At 37.6% G+C, this 15,835-nt stretch overlaps 1 protein-coding gene across 5 annotated transcripts in view; it reads left to right on the plus strand.

Annotated features, from left to right (window-relative positions):
- LOC128191973 (titin-like) overlaps positions 1-15,835 on the plus strand; it is a 259,892-nt gene that overhangs the window by 63,040 nt on the left and 181,017 nt on the right. For 3 of the 5 annotated variants that reach the window (XM_052864366.1, XM_052864367.1, XM_052864370.1), the window contains 17 exons: positions 1,258-1,527; positions 1,659-1,824; positions 2,058-2,198; positions 2,317-2,508; positions 2,601-2,797; positions 2,922-3,051; positions 3,922-4,257; positions 4,487-4,661; positions 4,786-5,003; positions 5,115-5,611; positions 5,703-6,450; positions 6,541-6,736; positions 6,925-7,142; positions 7,232-7,654; positions 8,219-11,800; positions 12,670-12,842; positions 13,081-15,019. In XM_052864366.1, coding sequence (XP_052720326.1) covers positions 1,258-1,527; positions 1,659-1,824; positions 2,058-2,198; positions 2,317-2,508; positions 2,601-2,797; positions 2,922-3,051; positions 3,922-4,257; positions 4,487-4,661; positions 4,786-5,003; positions 5,115-5,611; positions 5,703-6,450; positions 6,541-6,736; positions 6,925-7,142; positions 7,232-7,654; positions 8,219-11,800; positions 12,670-12,842; positions 13,081-15,019 — 9,601 coding nt within the window. Of the gene's footprint in view, positions 1-89; positions 123-1,257; positions 1,528-1,658; positions 1,825-2,057; positions 2,199-2,316; positions 2,509-2,600; positions 2,798-2,921; positions 3,052-3,921; positions 4,258-4,486; positions 4,662-4,785; positions 5,004-5,114; positions 5,612-5,702; positions 6,451-6,540; positions 6,737-6,924; positions 7,143-7,231; positions 7,655-8,218; positions 11,801-12,669; positions 12,843-13,080; positions 15,020-15,835 lie in introns of all 5 variants that reach the window. The other 2 variants (XM_052864369.1, XM_052864371.1) reach the window with 1 other exon arrangement.

Consider the following 15,835-nt stretch of genomic DNA (forward strand, 5'->3'; position numbering starts at 1 on the left):
GAGTATTGGACATTTTCATTTCATTTTGCTCATGTTTTTAGCCGATGAATTCATTTCATAAACATTCATAGTTCCTAATCTTGTTGTAGGCTTATTTGTTATTTCCTAACTTTTCTCCTGAGGTAATTGATAGGGGGTTACCTGAAATATTTCAGCATCATTTTATTCCATTGCTTTACTCATATCTTTAATCATAAAAAAAAAAACCCAAAAAAACATCAACCGGCATTATCTTAATAATCTACTAAGTTCCAATATATCTGTAGATGTAACTTTGTATAACTATATAGACTTATTTATTAGTAATTAATTTTTGAATTCAAATTCTTTTCTTTTGCTTTCACAGTTGAAAGTGAGTATAAGTAGAAAATATTCCCTCAGAATGCAACAACTGTCCAATCATATTGTAGCATTTTGCCCTTTATTACCTGGAAAGCTTCTTGAATGTAATTAAGTACTTGAAAACAATTGGATAAAGAAGAGATTAAAAAAGTTACTCAAGAAAACAATTTTATTTTCATCATGTACCTCAGTACTTGTATTATTGAAAGATTTCCTTTATTTGGTCATAGTGACAGAAAATATGAATAATGTGTAAAGAAAAGGACCACTTGTTGTATTATTAAGCTTTTATCAAAGTTTACAAATGCATTTCTACTGATGTAAATTTTATGTTGATGTAAGTAAGTGTAATAAATTGATTTAAATATACAATGCACATAACCAGGTAGCACAGTTTATTGTGTTACACACAACAGGTGTACCATTGTACTTATTCCTGAAGTGTACACTATATATCTACCACTGTACACAATGTACCTACATAGGTGTACACTATTTATCTACTACTCTAGATGTTCAATATGCAATCATTATATCTGGCATGCTTTGACTCATAACTTCAGCCAGTATATCTCAAATATCAAACCACCAGAAGATTATTTTTGATATTAGGTTAACTGTGCACTCCCACGTGTGGTTTGGCTTTTATGATATATAAAAATTATTTTCACAAATTTCACCACATACAATAAAACTTGCTTACAGAGAAATGCCAGACTGAAGACAAACAATTTTGGTTTGCTAATTAATAATTTATTACTGAATGTTTTAAAAATATGGAAATGAAACTGACTTCACAGTAAGGGTGAATTCTTTATAAGCATGTTTGCTGTATCCATGTTTACTGCAGAGAGATTTCTTTAGACCTTTGAAATAGTGAACACTTTGCTGACTGTACTGTGTTCTGGTTGTCAGATCAATACGACAGAGTCCACCAGCTCTCTACACATCCCAGAGGTCTTTCCCGAGGATACCGGCATGTTCATGGTGAAGGCCTACAACATGTACGGCACCGTCCAGTGTAAGGCCAAGCTGACAGTGGTGGAGGAAGAGGACACTACCGAGAGAGTCAACTCACCGGAGTTCCGCAACCTGATTCATGACATCAACACCGTGATAGGAGAACCAGCAACATTCGACTGTCAAGTGATGGGCCGACCCAAACCTACTGTCCAGTGGAGAAAGGTGAGAACAAGAATGGATTCTAATTAAACTTAATAAACTGGAGTCTGATCCTCTAAGCTTCAATTGAAATCATTGCTTATTTTTTGGGATTGTGAAACATGAACGAGATTTAAGGTGTGTTGTATTACTAGGATGGTAAGCCTCTGGAGGAATCGCCTCGCTGGAAGTTCATAGAGGAGGAGGATAACTACACACTCCTCATCTACGAGGCCCAGCCCGAGGATGTTGGCCAGTACGACTGTGTGGCCCTCAACACTGTGGGCAAGGCAACCTGCACGGCCAAGCTCAATGTAGAAAGTAAGTCAACATGAGTGTTGTTTGAGTGTATTTGTATCTGGGTTGTTTGTTTGAATAAAACCTATGAAGTATGGCCATTATGTCTTGAAAGGTGCTGCGTTTAGGAAAGTATTTGGTTAAAAAAAATAAGTACTATAATTTCTTTTGACAAAACCGTTGATCAGAAACAACCATTCAGTAAAGCTATTTGTTACCCTTGGAGCACCTATGATAATTTTTTTGTATCAATGCAGTCCCAGTGAAGTCACCTGAGCCTATGGAACCACTTACTGAGATCCCAGATGAGGCCCCAACTGTCACCTCAGAACCTCAGAATCTGATTGTGGATGAAGGAGAACCTGCCACATTCACCTGTAAAATCAAGGGATCACCAGGTATGCTCAGATTATTAAGATGTGAGAAATGATGGGGAAAGTAAAAAGTTCAATAGAGCCAGCAATAAAGAATTTATATAGGCCGATCGCTCTCCAACTGAATCTCTTGCTATTGTAGCTCCCATCGTGAGTTGGTACAGAAACAACCAACTGATCAAGCCTTCCAAGTACTTCAGAATGGAGTCGTCACCCGATGGCACTCACAGCCTGAGTATCCTGGAGGCCTTCCCTGAAGACAGTGGCAACTACCGCTGTGTGGCCCGAAACAAAGCCGGTGAAACCACATGCGGCTCTCTACTCAAAGTTCAAGGTCAGTGAACTTTCTTAATGCTCTATTTTATTTGCTTTGAATAAAGAATACCCATAGTTTAATATACATATAAATATTATCTGATGTTGTAGGACTTGAAAGTGATGCTGAAGCTCCCTCTATCGAGTCAAGAACTCAGCCACCAAGTTTCAACCAGCCCATCACCAACACACTAGTGGTGGAGGGAAGCACCGCTCAATTCGAGGCCAGATTCTCTGGGGTTCCACCACCTGAGATCACCTGGCTGAGGAATGGTCTCCAAGTCATTCACAACTCAAAGAACTACCAGGTATGTTTTGAATGGATAAAAATGATGTGTTGTTACACAGCAGGGAAAAAAGGGCTGATATTAGACCAAGTTTACTTCATTTTTAAGACAGATTATTATGAAAGTGGCTTTATTTCATTGGCAGATTGAGGTGAATCCAACATCCACCATCTTGACCATCAAACAAGCTTTCCCAGAAGACAGTGGACTCATCACATGCAGAATCAAGAACATCTCGGGCACCACTGAGTGTTCTGCTGAACTCTATGTTCAAGGTAAGTGTAGTTCCGCCCATCCTTCTGCTGCATGGGAGACTATGTGTAAAGGTAAGAGAGCCAGGACCAGAGACCATGCATGGTGGTGGAGGTAAGTGTTACTAAAGATATGAGAATCTTGTTGGCATGATATATCTTGAGCTCATCAATGAAATACTGTTAAATTCTATCTGTAAAGAAATCTACTATTGGCATGATGATTATTTTATGTGGAAATGCTGTGTGTTTTTTCAGATTCACTTCCGAGGCATGCAAGGAGTCAACGTCAACTTGTCTAATAGTGATGTGTATTTATTCTCTGAAATGTTTTTGCATTATTGCTTGGATCACAAACAAAAATAATGTTTCTTGAGGAAACCTTATTTCGGTTTGTTTCTCATTAGAATTAAGTAATTTAAGCATGACAGTTACTTTTGCATCAAATAATACAATTATTATTCTTTTCAGAACATTTTTTTCTGTTTTAGTATGTTATTTGAAAGTGTATAAGACTGTTTTTTAAGACTGAAATCTTATTGTCCAGCATGTTTGTAAAACAACCATATGCATTATATACCATTACTTTTCTTGCATTTTTTTCTTAAACATCCCTTTGAAAGACTTTTTATGAAGAAAACCAGACAAACTGTTTGATGATTACTAACAATGTTTTGACTGACTAAGTGCAATGTGCAAGCAGTTTGTTTTCAGTTTAGTATAGGTCTGTGCATGAAGAATAAGTATCAGTTGCATGGTGGGAAATTCCTTCAGAGAGATAACTTGATGGAGCAGTTCAAGGTAGGAGAAAACTTGTCCCAGGTCTGCTAGTTCTGATTATAGGATATATGCCTGCAAGAAATAGAGATGAAATATATAACTTTTATGTTCTAGATTCTGAGGAAGCTAGACTTTTGGAAGAGAAATACATTACCACAATTCGGACAAATCCACCTGAATTTATCAAAGCTTTGTCACCCGTCAAAGACATGAAGCCAGGGGAAGATGTTCGCCTCGAGGCTCAGGTCTCGGCTTACCCTCCCCCCAAGTACAACTGGTACTTCAGTGGGAAGGAGATCGTCCCATCCGACCGTCGAGAGATCGATCAGGATAAGGACACTCTTATACTGGTCATCAAACAAGTCCAGCCTGAGGATGAGGGCGAGTATACCCTGAGGGTACAGAATGAGATGGGCGAGATTACCTGTCGCACCACTCTCACCATCCCAGGTAGGTCATCAGGTGTTTTGTGTTGTTATATACATCTATGTCATTCGTAATTTGATTGGGAAAGGGCACAGCACAGAAAGAGTTGTGTATCAAGATTGTTATAATTAAAGTCCCGTTATGCAAGTTTTAACTGTCAAATAATGTCCAGTATTTCTCATTCACTTCCACCTTTTAGTTTATAAAAGTTTATTTGCAAAATTTAATCATCTGATCATCTCCTGATTCGCAGACAAAGAGAAGGTTGTGTCCCTTCCTATCTCAGACACTAAACAACAAACAATGACAGTAACACAGACAACGACAACTATCACCAGAGAGGAACACACTGTATCTCAACTAGTCAAGCCAGTGTTCAAGGAACCTCTGGAACCCGAGATCTACGTCAGAGAACGGGGAATAGCAAGGTACGACAATCTCCAAGTCTGCATTTGTGTGTGAGCTGATCTTCATATGTACATGTAGATACAAGCTCGTCTAAAAAACAAATGTTATATGACATGTTAAACAGATCCTTTGCTTCTTTTTTAGACTTGAATGTAAACTGGATGCATACCCTCCCCCTCTGGTGACCTGGTTCATCAATGGCATGGAAGTCCATCCTTCTCCTCACTATGAGGTCCTGTATGAAGACGGCAAATCTGTCCTGCTGATTATTGAAGTAGGACCAGAAGATGTTGGAGAATACACATGCAGGGCTGTCTCAGAGCTAGGAGAGGTTGTGTCCAGCACCACTCTCTATGTACAAGGTATGATCTGCAACAGTCATCAAAGCTGATAATTCAACGCATCTTTGGAAAAAAGTGATCTAACACCTTAAAAAAATATGAATTGTAACTAATTTTTGAATTCCTTCTCAGAGCCAGCAACTGAACAGATGCCCCCTGTACCTCAGCGTCCAGAGGACACTGCCTATGTGCAGCCATCCCCCTCAACCTCTCTGCAGCCTCCACGCTTTACTGAACCCCTACAGAGCATCGAGGTTGTAGATGGAGAAGAACTTAATGTTCCATGCAAAGTTGCTGGAAAACCACCACCTCAAATTTCCTTCTTCCACAATGGAAAGAACATCGACCATGATGAAGAGTATGTGATTACATACAATCCAGACACTGGGGAGATCACACTACTTATTGTTGAGGTGTTCCCAGAAGATGAGGGAGAGTATGTGTGTGTGGCCCATAACCCAGCTGGAGAGGCCAGCACCAGAATGTACCTCAGTGTACTTGACTCTGGGGTAGTGGATGAAGAGGTTTATGAAGAGACCCCCATGGAAATGGATCAGACAGAAGTGGAGTTCACAATGCAGCTACCTCAAGAGGGAATGGAGGTCACAGAGGAAAACCTTGTACCACAGGTATTTACTATAATTTATCTGACTTAGTATTATTGAAAGGAATATTTTGAAGAATCAAATCAGGTATTTAACTTCAAACAATTGATTTCAGGTAATTGAGAGGCCAAAGGTTGTACCCTTACAACAAGAAGCTCCAAGATCTCCATCTCCTGAAGTAGTGTACATGACCAGTGGAGTTCCACGGCCTCAGGAGGAACCAATTGATGAGATCCAAGAGGAGGTCCTTGAACAAGAGGTCAAACCCAAGGTCATTGACAGACCTAAACCTAAACCACTTGTGGAAGAAAAGGTACCAGAGGAATCCCCAGAAAGAGAAGTCATCACTCTGGTTCCTGATACCAGAGCTCCAGCTCCAGAAGACACTCAGCCAGAAATTAGTGAGGAGTCAGTGGTACCAGAAATTGTAACAAAGAAAATCAAGTTACCAGATGAAAAACCAATTGATGAAAGACTTGGCAAACAGGATTCAGTTCCTGGAGAGGAGCCACCAAAAAAGAAACCAGATGTGGCAGTCCAGTTTGAAACAGTTCTTGTTCCAGAAACCACAGAAGAAGCACCACCTGAGTTTGTGGAGGCCCTTCAACCACAAATTCTTCCTGATGGGGAGGAGGTAACTATGACTTGCCGTGTTGTAGGAAACCCCTTACCTGTAGTTAGGTGGTACAAAGATGGACAAGAAGTGATGCCAAGCACTGACTTTCAAATCAGCTATGATGAGAACACTGGAATCTCCACACTTAAGATACCAGAGGTCTTCCCTGAAGATGCAGGAGAATATGCCTGCACAGCAGAGAACATGTTTGGTGATGCCACAACATCAGCCAGTCTTGTTGTGGACAGTAAGTGCTTTTTATTAAAAAACATTTGTATAAAACTTATATATATGGTATGTTAATGTGTCTGGTATCTATTTTTTTCTGACTTTGTAGCAATGCCAGATGAGGAGGTTGAGAGAAGGACACAGACAGACACCTCTATTACAGAGACTTTCACTCTGACACAGGACGTGACTGACTCCTCAGTGTTGGAAACACAGGAACAGTACAAAACTACACTTGACATCCCACCTCAATTTGTCAAACCACTGGAGAATGAAGTAAAAGCAAAGGAAGGAGGCAGCACCACGTAAGTACAGCTCAAGTCTGTAGCTCAGACAGAAAAGGAAATAAAAAAGTTAAAATAATCATGAATGAATAAGTTTTCATTTGGTGAATTGGAAAAATTGTACTCACAGTCTTCTGTTAGTAAACCTAATAATTATTGAGATAAATGACTTGTATATCTTTAACAATTCTTTTCTTGCTTCTGTGCAGACTTGAGGTAGTTGTTGCCGGAGAACCACAACCAAAGGTCACATGGTACAAGAATGAGGTTCAAATCGTCCCAGACAACAGGACAATGATTGTTCCAGAGAGAAATATTACTAAGCTGATCATTGATCATCTTCGTCCAGAGGATGATGCAGAGTACATTTGTGTAGCGGAAAATGAAAGAGGAGTGGTCACATGCAAGACCAAGCTCAATATCATACGTAAGTAACCAAGCATTTAAAGGCTGTTTTGAATTTACTACACTCATAGTAAGATGAAAAGTACAAAAGTCATTTTCATAATGTTTTAGCGACTAGAAGAGTGGAGTTTGAAATCCCAGAAGAAAAACCAGAAAGAGTAAGAGACACGACCATTCCGAAGTATGCCATATCTGAGGATGAGACTGCTCCCAGTGCCAGTGAAGATGAGTTGCCAGAGGACAAAATTGTACCCCCCGAGTTCACTGAGCTACTACAGCCTGTCACCATCCGTGATGGAGAGCGTATTGAACTGAGGGTCAGGTTCCGAGGATTCCCTGCACCCCGCATTCGTTGGTATCATGAAGGCAAAGAAATCATGAACAGCGCAGACTTCCAGATAACAATAGATTTCAGTAGAGGAGAGAGCACACTTGTTATTGTAGAGGTGTTCCCAGAAGACCAGGGTGAATACACATGTACAGCAAAGAACAAGTATGGAGAAACCATTACCACCTGCAGACTTAATGTTGTGTGTAAGTATCCATTTTGTTTGGAGATTGAGATTTTACTGTAGAATTTACCAAATACTAGTTTATTAGTCTTTTTCTTTTACTTTATATAGACATCATATTTCTAAGTAGAAATTTAAGAAATTTAGATATCTTTTCTTCCATTATTTGTATGCAAGTCTTCCTTCATGCATAAATAGCCTAGCAAGTTTCTTTTGCACACCTTCTGTGTGATTTTTCATGCATTTCTAGTATGACACACTTACTACATATCAATTCAAACAATTTTCACAAAAGGAGATGAAAAGTTGCAATTAAATATGAAAGTTCTCTCAGTTCTTAATGCAGTACAAAATAATTTAGATTTTGGAAATTCAATTTAAAATCAATATGGGGGAAAAATGTTCATTCTGCACCAGAAAAAGAAAAATTCCAAAATTAAACCAAAACAAAACAAAACCTAATTAAAATCCTCCACAATTTTTTCATTACTCTACACCTGGAATATCCTCCAGCACTGATAAGCACTATTTCACTTTCAAGCTTGCAGCATATTCACTATCCTGACACTCCCATCCTTCTTTTCAGCATCCCTGGAAGATATCCCCACAAAAGAATTCACAAGAACACACATTGAAGTCCAAAAAATGACTCAGCCTGAACCTATACATGAAATTCATAGATCACACATGAAAATTGAGGAAATTCCAGATGAGGAGATACCAGAAATCACTGAAACAACTAAATATAGTGAGATGATTGAGGTAGACCATAAACCAAAGGTCTCTCAACCATTTGAAATTATCCCGATTCAACAGGAGAAAGAGCCACAAGGCCCAGTGCAAGTAGAGATCCAACTTGGAGTTCCACGAACCATTGCTCCCACCTCTACTTCCGCGGTCACTGAGACCACTACATATACACAGGTCATCTCTGATCTTAAGAAAGAGCCTGAGGTGTATCCTGAAATCAAGGAGGGAGATGGAATACACAAAACTACTGTAATCATGAAGAAAGAGGAAGCCTATGGACCTATGGAGTTCAAATTAAAATTGCCAGAACAGGATACATCTGAGGTACTTACCACCAGCCACCAGCTTGTTACTGAGGAACGTAAAGTGACAGAGTTAAGAGAATCCCCTACAGAGAGACACACTGAGACCATAGAAATCATTCAAGATGAAGGTCCCCAGGAGGTAGAATTTCATGTTGTTTTGCCAACACAGGAAACAACCAAAACTGAAACTTTAAAAACAACAGTGGAAGAGAGACGACAATCTGTTCAAAAAATGGAAGTAGAAATCAAAGAGACTTTCATGAAACAGAAACCAAAGCAGACCGAATATGTCATTCCTTTGCAGGAACAGTCTGTTGATGACTTAGAAATGAGAGATCTGCCACGGCCAGCTGAAGAACAGATTGAAGAGGTCAGACCTACTATTGAAAAGGTTGACAAGGAGGAAAAGGTCCCATCTGAAGTGTCAGAGTCTGAAGTTGTTGAGGAAACTCCAGTAAAAGAGACTGAATATAAAACGGATGAAACAGATGCGTCTTTTACCATGGTTATTGATGACGCACAGGTCTCAGAGACTTCTCAACCTGAAGATAGTAAGACAGAAGAAATATCTGTTGATTATACTCCTCAGGTTACTGATGAAACAGAAATGACATTCACATTTCAAACTGATACAGCTATGAGTGACGATGTATCAGAATATCCAACAGAAAGGACTGTAAAGATTCTAGAATCTGAAACACAAGCACCAGATGATGAAATTCATATTTCAGAACGAGGCACAATAGAAATTGTAAAAGAGCCAGAGGAAGAAGAAGGTATTGAAATTGATATTGATATATCTGATAGAATACCAGAAGTAAGTGAAGTGAAATCTGTTGAAAAAGTTACAGAAACTGTAACTGAAGAAACTAGCATTCAACTACCAGAATCTCAGGAAACCTTCAAAGATGAAGTCACACTTGATCTCCAAGGAAAACCAATGGAAGAAATGCAAATAAATATTCAGTTTCAACAACCAGATAAACAACTGCCGATTCAGCAAGAGATAACTGATGTTGAATCAATTAAAACTACTGAAAAAGAAACAGTGGTTTTACCAGAAATATCAGAAATGCATCCTAAAGAGGTCGTTGTGGAATCAAAAGAAAAACCACAAGAGGATACTTCAGTTACTATTCAGTTGAATGAAAGAATGATCACAGAAACCTCAGATCAAAAGACACAAGAGACTGTTGAGTCTGTTGAAGAATCTTTTACTTTTGAAGTTCCTCAAACTGAAGAAACACACATTGAGAAAGTGACTTATGAAACTGAAGAAAAGCCATCTGAAGCTGTAGAATTGACTATTCAGGTACCAGATCATGAAACAGTACCTGAAACAGAAACAACTATGTACTCTGAACAGGTCACTAAAGAGACAAAAGAAGTTATAGAAGTACCTGAAACTGAACAAATAGAAACTGAGGAGATCGTCATAGATGTTCACCCCAGACCACCAGAGTCTGTAGAAATGACAATTCAGATAGACTCAGAGCAAACAGCACCAACAACATCAGAGACAACATTCACAGAACAAATCTCAAAAACTGTTGAAGAGGAAGTTACTCTTCCAGAGGTTTCAGATACATACAAAGATGAAGTCACATTGCAGATTACCCAGGAACAGCCAAGTCAACCACAGGAAGTTACTTTTCAGCTCAGTACAGAAATATCTGCCCCTGAACAAGAGGATACATCTCTAACAGAAAAAATAACAAAAATAGAACAGGAAGACTTGGAAATTCCAGATGTGTCTGACACTTATACAGATCAAGTTTCATTTGAAATCAAAAGTCAACCCACTGAATCCTCTGAAATGACAATAAAACTTGAAACTGACAATGAATCTCAAATACAAGAGAAAGCACTTGAGCTTCCCGTCAGTATTGATACATCAAGAGATGAATTTACCATTGCAGTTGAAAATCAACCACAGGAAGGGGCTGAGTATTCCTTTGAACTTCAAGAAAGACAAGTACCAGAAATGACACAGACTTTCATGCTTGATCAACGTGATGAAGTAGACTCTAGGGATCAGGCAGTACCAGATTCAGTTCAATCTGAGGAAATCACATTCCAAATTGGTGAACAGCCATCAGAAGAACTTGAAATGACTTTTCAGATTGGACAAGACGAACAGTATAGCACTCCAGATGATAGTTCAACTACCACTGTGGAGACAATTAAAGAATCCTTTACATTTCAAGTTCCAGAATCTGAAACAACACACATGGAAGAAATGTCATATGAGCTACCTGAGCAAAAGGAAGTAGAGGGAAGTATTGGAGAAATGGGAACAGAGTTAAGAACAGAAACGATATCTGATTCTTTCACATTTCAAGTTCCTGAATCTGAAGAACAGCAGACTGAAGAAATCACATTTCAGTTGACAGAGGAACCACTGGAGGAAGCAGGAGTATTAAATGAAACGAACAATACAACAGATGTTGAAAATATCATGGAATCTTTTACTTTCAAGGTTCCTGAAACAGAAATGGAAACACCTGAACTAAAGGTACAACCATCTCAAGATGCTGAAATGACAATTGAAATACATGCAGAAGAGGCACCTCCAATGGATGTTGAGACAAAAGAAACCACCAGCTCTAGAACAGAAACGGTCACAGAGGAAATATTTTTTGATGCACCAGAAACTCAGATGGAAGAGGTTACTCTTGAAATACAAGAACAACCACAAAAGGAAGTCAAATTGACTTTGAAAATGCCTGAGAGTGACAAAAAGATAATAGTGACTGAGGAACAAAGTACTCTTAAAGAAAGTTTGACAACAAGGGAAATATTTGATGTAGAAATTCCAGAGGGACACAGTGCACCTATGTTTACATGGGGTCTTACATCTCTGAAGGTCATGGATGGAGAGGAGGCTAAGTTTAGGTGTGAGGTCACAGGCGAGCCAATGCCAGAAATATCTTGGTATCACGATGACAAACAGCTAGCAGAGACTCAAGATTTTAAACTAACTTATGACCTAGAAAGTGGAGCTTGTACTTTGTTAATTGTTGAAGTATTTCCTCAGGATGCTGGGGAATATCGATGTGAGGCATTAAATCCTTATGGAAAGGCAATAACAAGAGGATTTTTGGAGGTAGAAGGTAAGACATTGCCTCTGTGTGGCACTGTGTTCATATATCATACCTCAAACTCTCTGCATATGCATGCATCATCTTTGTCTGCTTTAGATGTGTGTATGTTTAAGAAAAGTTTAATTTCATTTTACAGACCTGTTTACTCTTACCAATTGCTGTGTATATTACTTATATTGTGGACTTTTGCATATCAGAATATAAGTGTCTTGCAATTCTGATTACCACCAAGTAAAAAATATCCAAAAAATATTCAATCTGAATTCAGGCTATGCCTGGTTTATTGATATGAAAATGTTAAAGTTCTATTAACCATGTGATTTATGGCCATTTTCTAAACATTGTTTTTATGGAAACCTTTTAGTTTTCTATATGGCTATCTCAGTTTTACAGTTAAATTAAGGTGGCTCACTACACCTTGAAATATTTTCTCAAATCAGCAGAAAATCACTTAATTAAGATTGATATCATAATGGATGAGAAGTATTTTAGTCCAATATGCAAAAAAATGTGCAATTTTGAATGAAAAATTACATTTTCAAAAATTAAATTCAGTAAACATGAACAAAAGCTCCAGGCGGATTCGAACTCATGATCTGCGGTTCAGAAGCCCAATACTTTAACCACTGAGCTACAATGTTATACAACCCAATCGAAAGATAAAACCAGTTTGACAAAACGTTTAAATCGCCATCTTGTGACGTAGTGTCTTAAAAAGTATAAGTCTAGGTGTAGTGAGGTACCTTAAAATAAGAATTCTGAAAAAGATTGAAGAGGGTGATCAGGTCTGATATATAATGTGTTGCACAAAGTTTTTGAAGCTTCAGAGAAAAACATTTGCTTCAACCATTTTAAATGAATTAATCTTTGTGTTGTAGCTTATGAGTATGTCCCAGATACAGAGGAAGCTTCCGACTCTGTGATGTCATCAGTGGACACTGCCTCACCGAGACCTCTCACCGAGTCCGACTCAGAAATGTCAACATTGCCAAAGGAAATTCTGGAGGAAATGAGAAAAATGCAACAAAACATGGAAATAGATATTGATGAGGTAAATGCATAAAAAATGTTATACAATAGTTTTATATGCTCTATGGACTTCTGTTAATATTTTTTTGATAATAGTCTTATTGTTTTATGATAATGCATCAATAACAGAGATGATTGAAAATAAAACAATAATTTGATGCATTTGAACACAAAAATAGTGATGCCCTGTATGTATTTATCAATGGATATGTAAACTTCGACTAGTTGCAAATTTCAAATCAATATTTATGATTTTTTAGGAGGATGCAGGAGAGCTTACTCCAACTGAAACTGAATTTGTCCAGTCCTCTGAAATTGAAAGGAATCTTCAAAAACCTGAGATTCTTTCTACTGAATTTGAATCTAAACCAACCACAGAAGCTTTACTGGAAACGAAAACAACCGAAATTCCAGATGTTGCAAAGAAATCTCTATCCTCAAGTGATATTCCTGAGGATAACATTAAGTCTCAAATATCTGAAGCTGAGCAATCCCTAGCCTTGCAGTCTGATTTGCAAGTTGATAAAAGTGAACTGTCAGAAATTGTTTGCAAGGCACCTGAGAAAACAGATGAGAAAACTGTTGAACATGAAAAGGTAACACTAGCAGAAGAAACACCTGTTGAAAGTACAACAGATTTGCAAATTTCTGAAAGTCAGGCAGCTGAAATCCAGAAACTCCCAGATGATGAAGCTGACAAAGCTGTTGTTGAAGACATTGAGTTACAACAATCAGTATTTGATCAAAAACTACCCTCAGTATCCAAAACAGAAGAAATGTCAGATAAAACATCTTTATTAATGACATCTGAGGTTGAATTACCAATTGAACAAACTACAAAGCCAGTTGAAATATCCTCTGAACTAATAATATCAGGGAAAGAAATCCAGACTATGAAAACTGATGAAGTCATGGAAATAAGTGAAAAACCTGAAGTGTCAGAAATTGATATCCCAGAAAGCAAGGAAACAGTTGTAACTGAAGTACATGTTGAAACTGAACAGATTTCTAAAGAATCTACAGAATACGAGGCTAAACCTACATCAGAAGATGTAACTGAAACACCCATTGAAGAGGTACCCTCAGTTGCACCAGAACAGACAATAGATTCAGAAGTCCCGATTGAATTACAAACAACTGGGAAAGATATTACAACTGTACAGACAGATGAAATCATTGAACAGGAAGGAAAACTAGAAGTGTCTGAAATTGAAATACCAGATACCAAGCAAACAGCTGTATCAGAGGTTCAACCTGAGATGGAACAGATTCTAAAAGGATCAACAGAAACACAGGCAAAACCTATTGTGGAAGATATTTCTGAATTAACTATTGAAGAAGTTGCCCCTGTATCACAACAACAAACTAAAGATACTGAGGTTCCTGTGGAATTGCAAATAACTGGAACAGTGGGAATACCTGTTAAGACTGATGAAATCAAGGAGAGAGAAGAATTACTTGAAGTTTCAGAAATTAAATCTCCAGAAAGAAAAGACACCTCTGTAACTGAAGTACAGTCTAAAACTGAAGAGCTTACAAAAGAAACTACAGAATCCCAGACTAAGCCTATTACTGATGACGTTTCTGATTTGACTATTGAAGAAGTAGCGCCAATTATAACTGATCAAACTGAGGGCACTGATACCCAATTTCAACTCGAGACTGTAAGAAAAGACATTCTTCCATTCACAACTACTGAGATTTCTGAAAAAGAAATTAAACCTGAAGTTTCAGAGCTTGAAATTCCGGAAAAGAAGGAGCTGGCTAGTACTGAGATGGAATTTGATCTTAGCATAGCTGAAAAGAAAGAAGTATCCACCTATAGAAAACCAACTGATACAACTAAAGAGGAAATTACTATTACAGTCACTCCTGTTGAAGGACAAGAAACACCGATTTTTGTGTCCTCAACAGAACATGAAGCACCAAGATTTTTGCTGCCTTTGACAGATGTGACTGTCATGGAAAACACAACACTGAGATTGGAAGTGACATTCACAGGATCTGCAGAAATAATTGTTAAATGGTACCTAGATGGAGAGGAGATTGTCCCATCAGATGACATCAATATTATTGTTGAACACAATAGAAGTGTCCTAGTTATTCATCAGGTCTTTCCAGAGGATGAGGGTGAATATTGGGTCGAATGCATAAATAAGGAAGGGAAAACTAAGTCTACAGCATACCTGACTGTTCTTCGTAAGTATTATATTTACTTTCAGTATTCTTTATAAAAATTTACTGTAATTTCTGAAAGGTAAAAAAAGAAAGTTCTTATTGGTCGTCTCATGATGTGTTTATATATTTTTAAGAAACTTGTTGCAGTTTTTACTAGTTTTCCATGACCATGCACAGGTTTTGCTCCTTTTTCTCCTTTTTTATAGAAATTTGTCTTGTCTTAGCACAAAATATCCTTCCTGAAATTTCCACTCTCTCATTTGAATTTTCAACCAGTAGAATTCAGAATTTAATTAAATTCGGTTTGAATACATATACCAATGATTAAAGGGAATGATATATTTATATACAGTAAAACTCGGTTGTAGAGAAGTCATCAGACCAATGAATTTACTTTGTTATTCCCGCAATTTGTTATGTCTGTATAACGAATTTTTAATGATAAGTATATGTTATTTCTGCAAATCGTTATGTCTGTATAATGAATTCTTAATTAAAAGTATAGTGAATTTGCTTTATACATGTTTTCTTCCATCAGACTACAAATTTTGCTAATTGACGCTTTAAATAAATTTGCATTGTTTTGAAACCTATATTATTCAGTTTGTTAATTGAAGAATTTATTGGGAAATAAATTCAGTAAAACTGTTATGTCAGATGGTAGTTCAAACATTTTAAACTATAAAGAAATCTGTAATAAAAGTTTGAAATTTGGTCATTATTCACCTGTACGAGGCTCAAAATTAGTTCGCTATATCTGTAAGATGTTTTGACTGAGATACATTATAACCACAAAATTTTTGCAAGGCTTTGTTTAGAAAATTGCTGGGGACTCCA

This window comes from Crassostrea angulata, chromosome 7 (genome assembly GCF_025612915.1).
Source record: "Crassostrea angulata isolate pt1a10 chromosome 7, ASM2561291v2, whole genome shotgun sequence".
Lineage (NCBI taxonomy): Eukaryota > Metazoa > Mollusca > Bivalvia > Ostreida > Ostreidae > Magallana > Magallana angulata.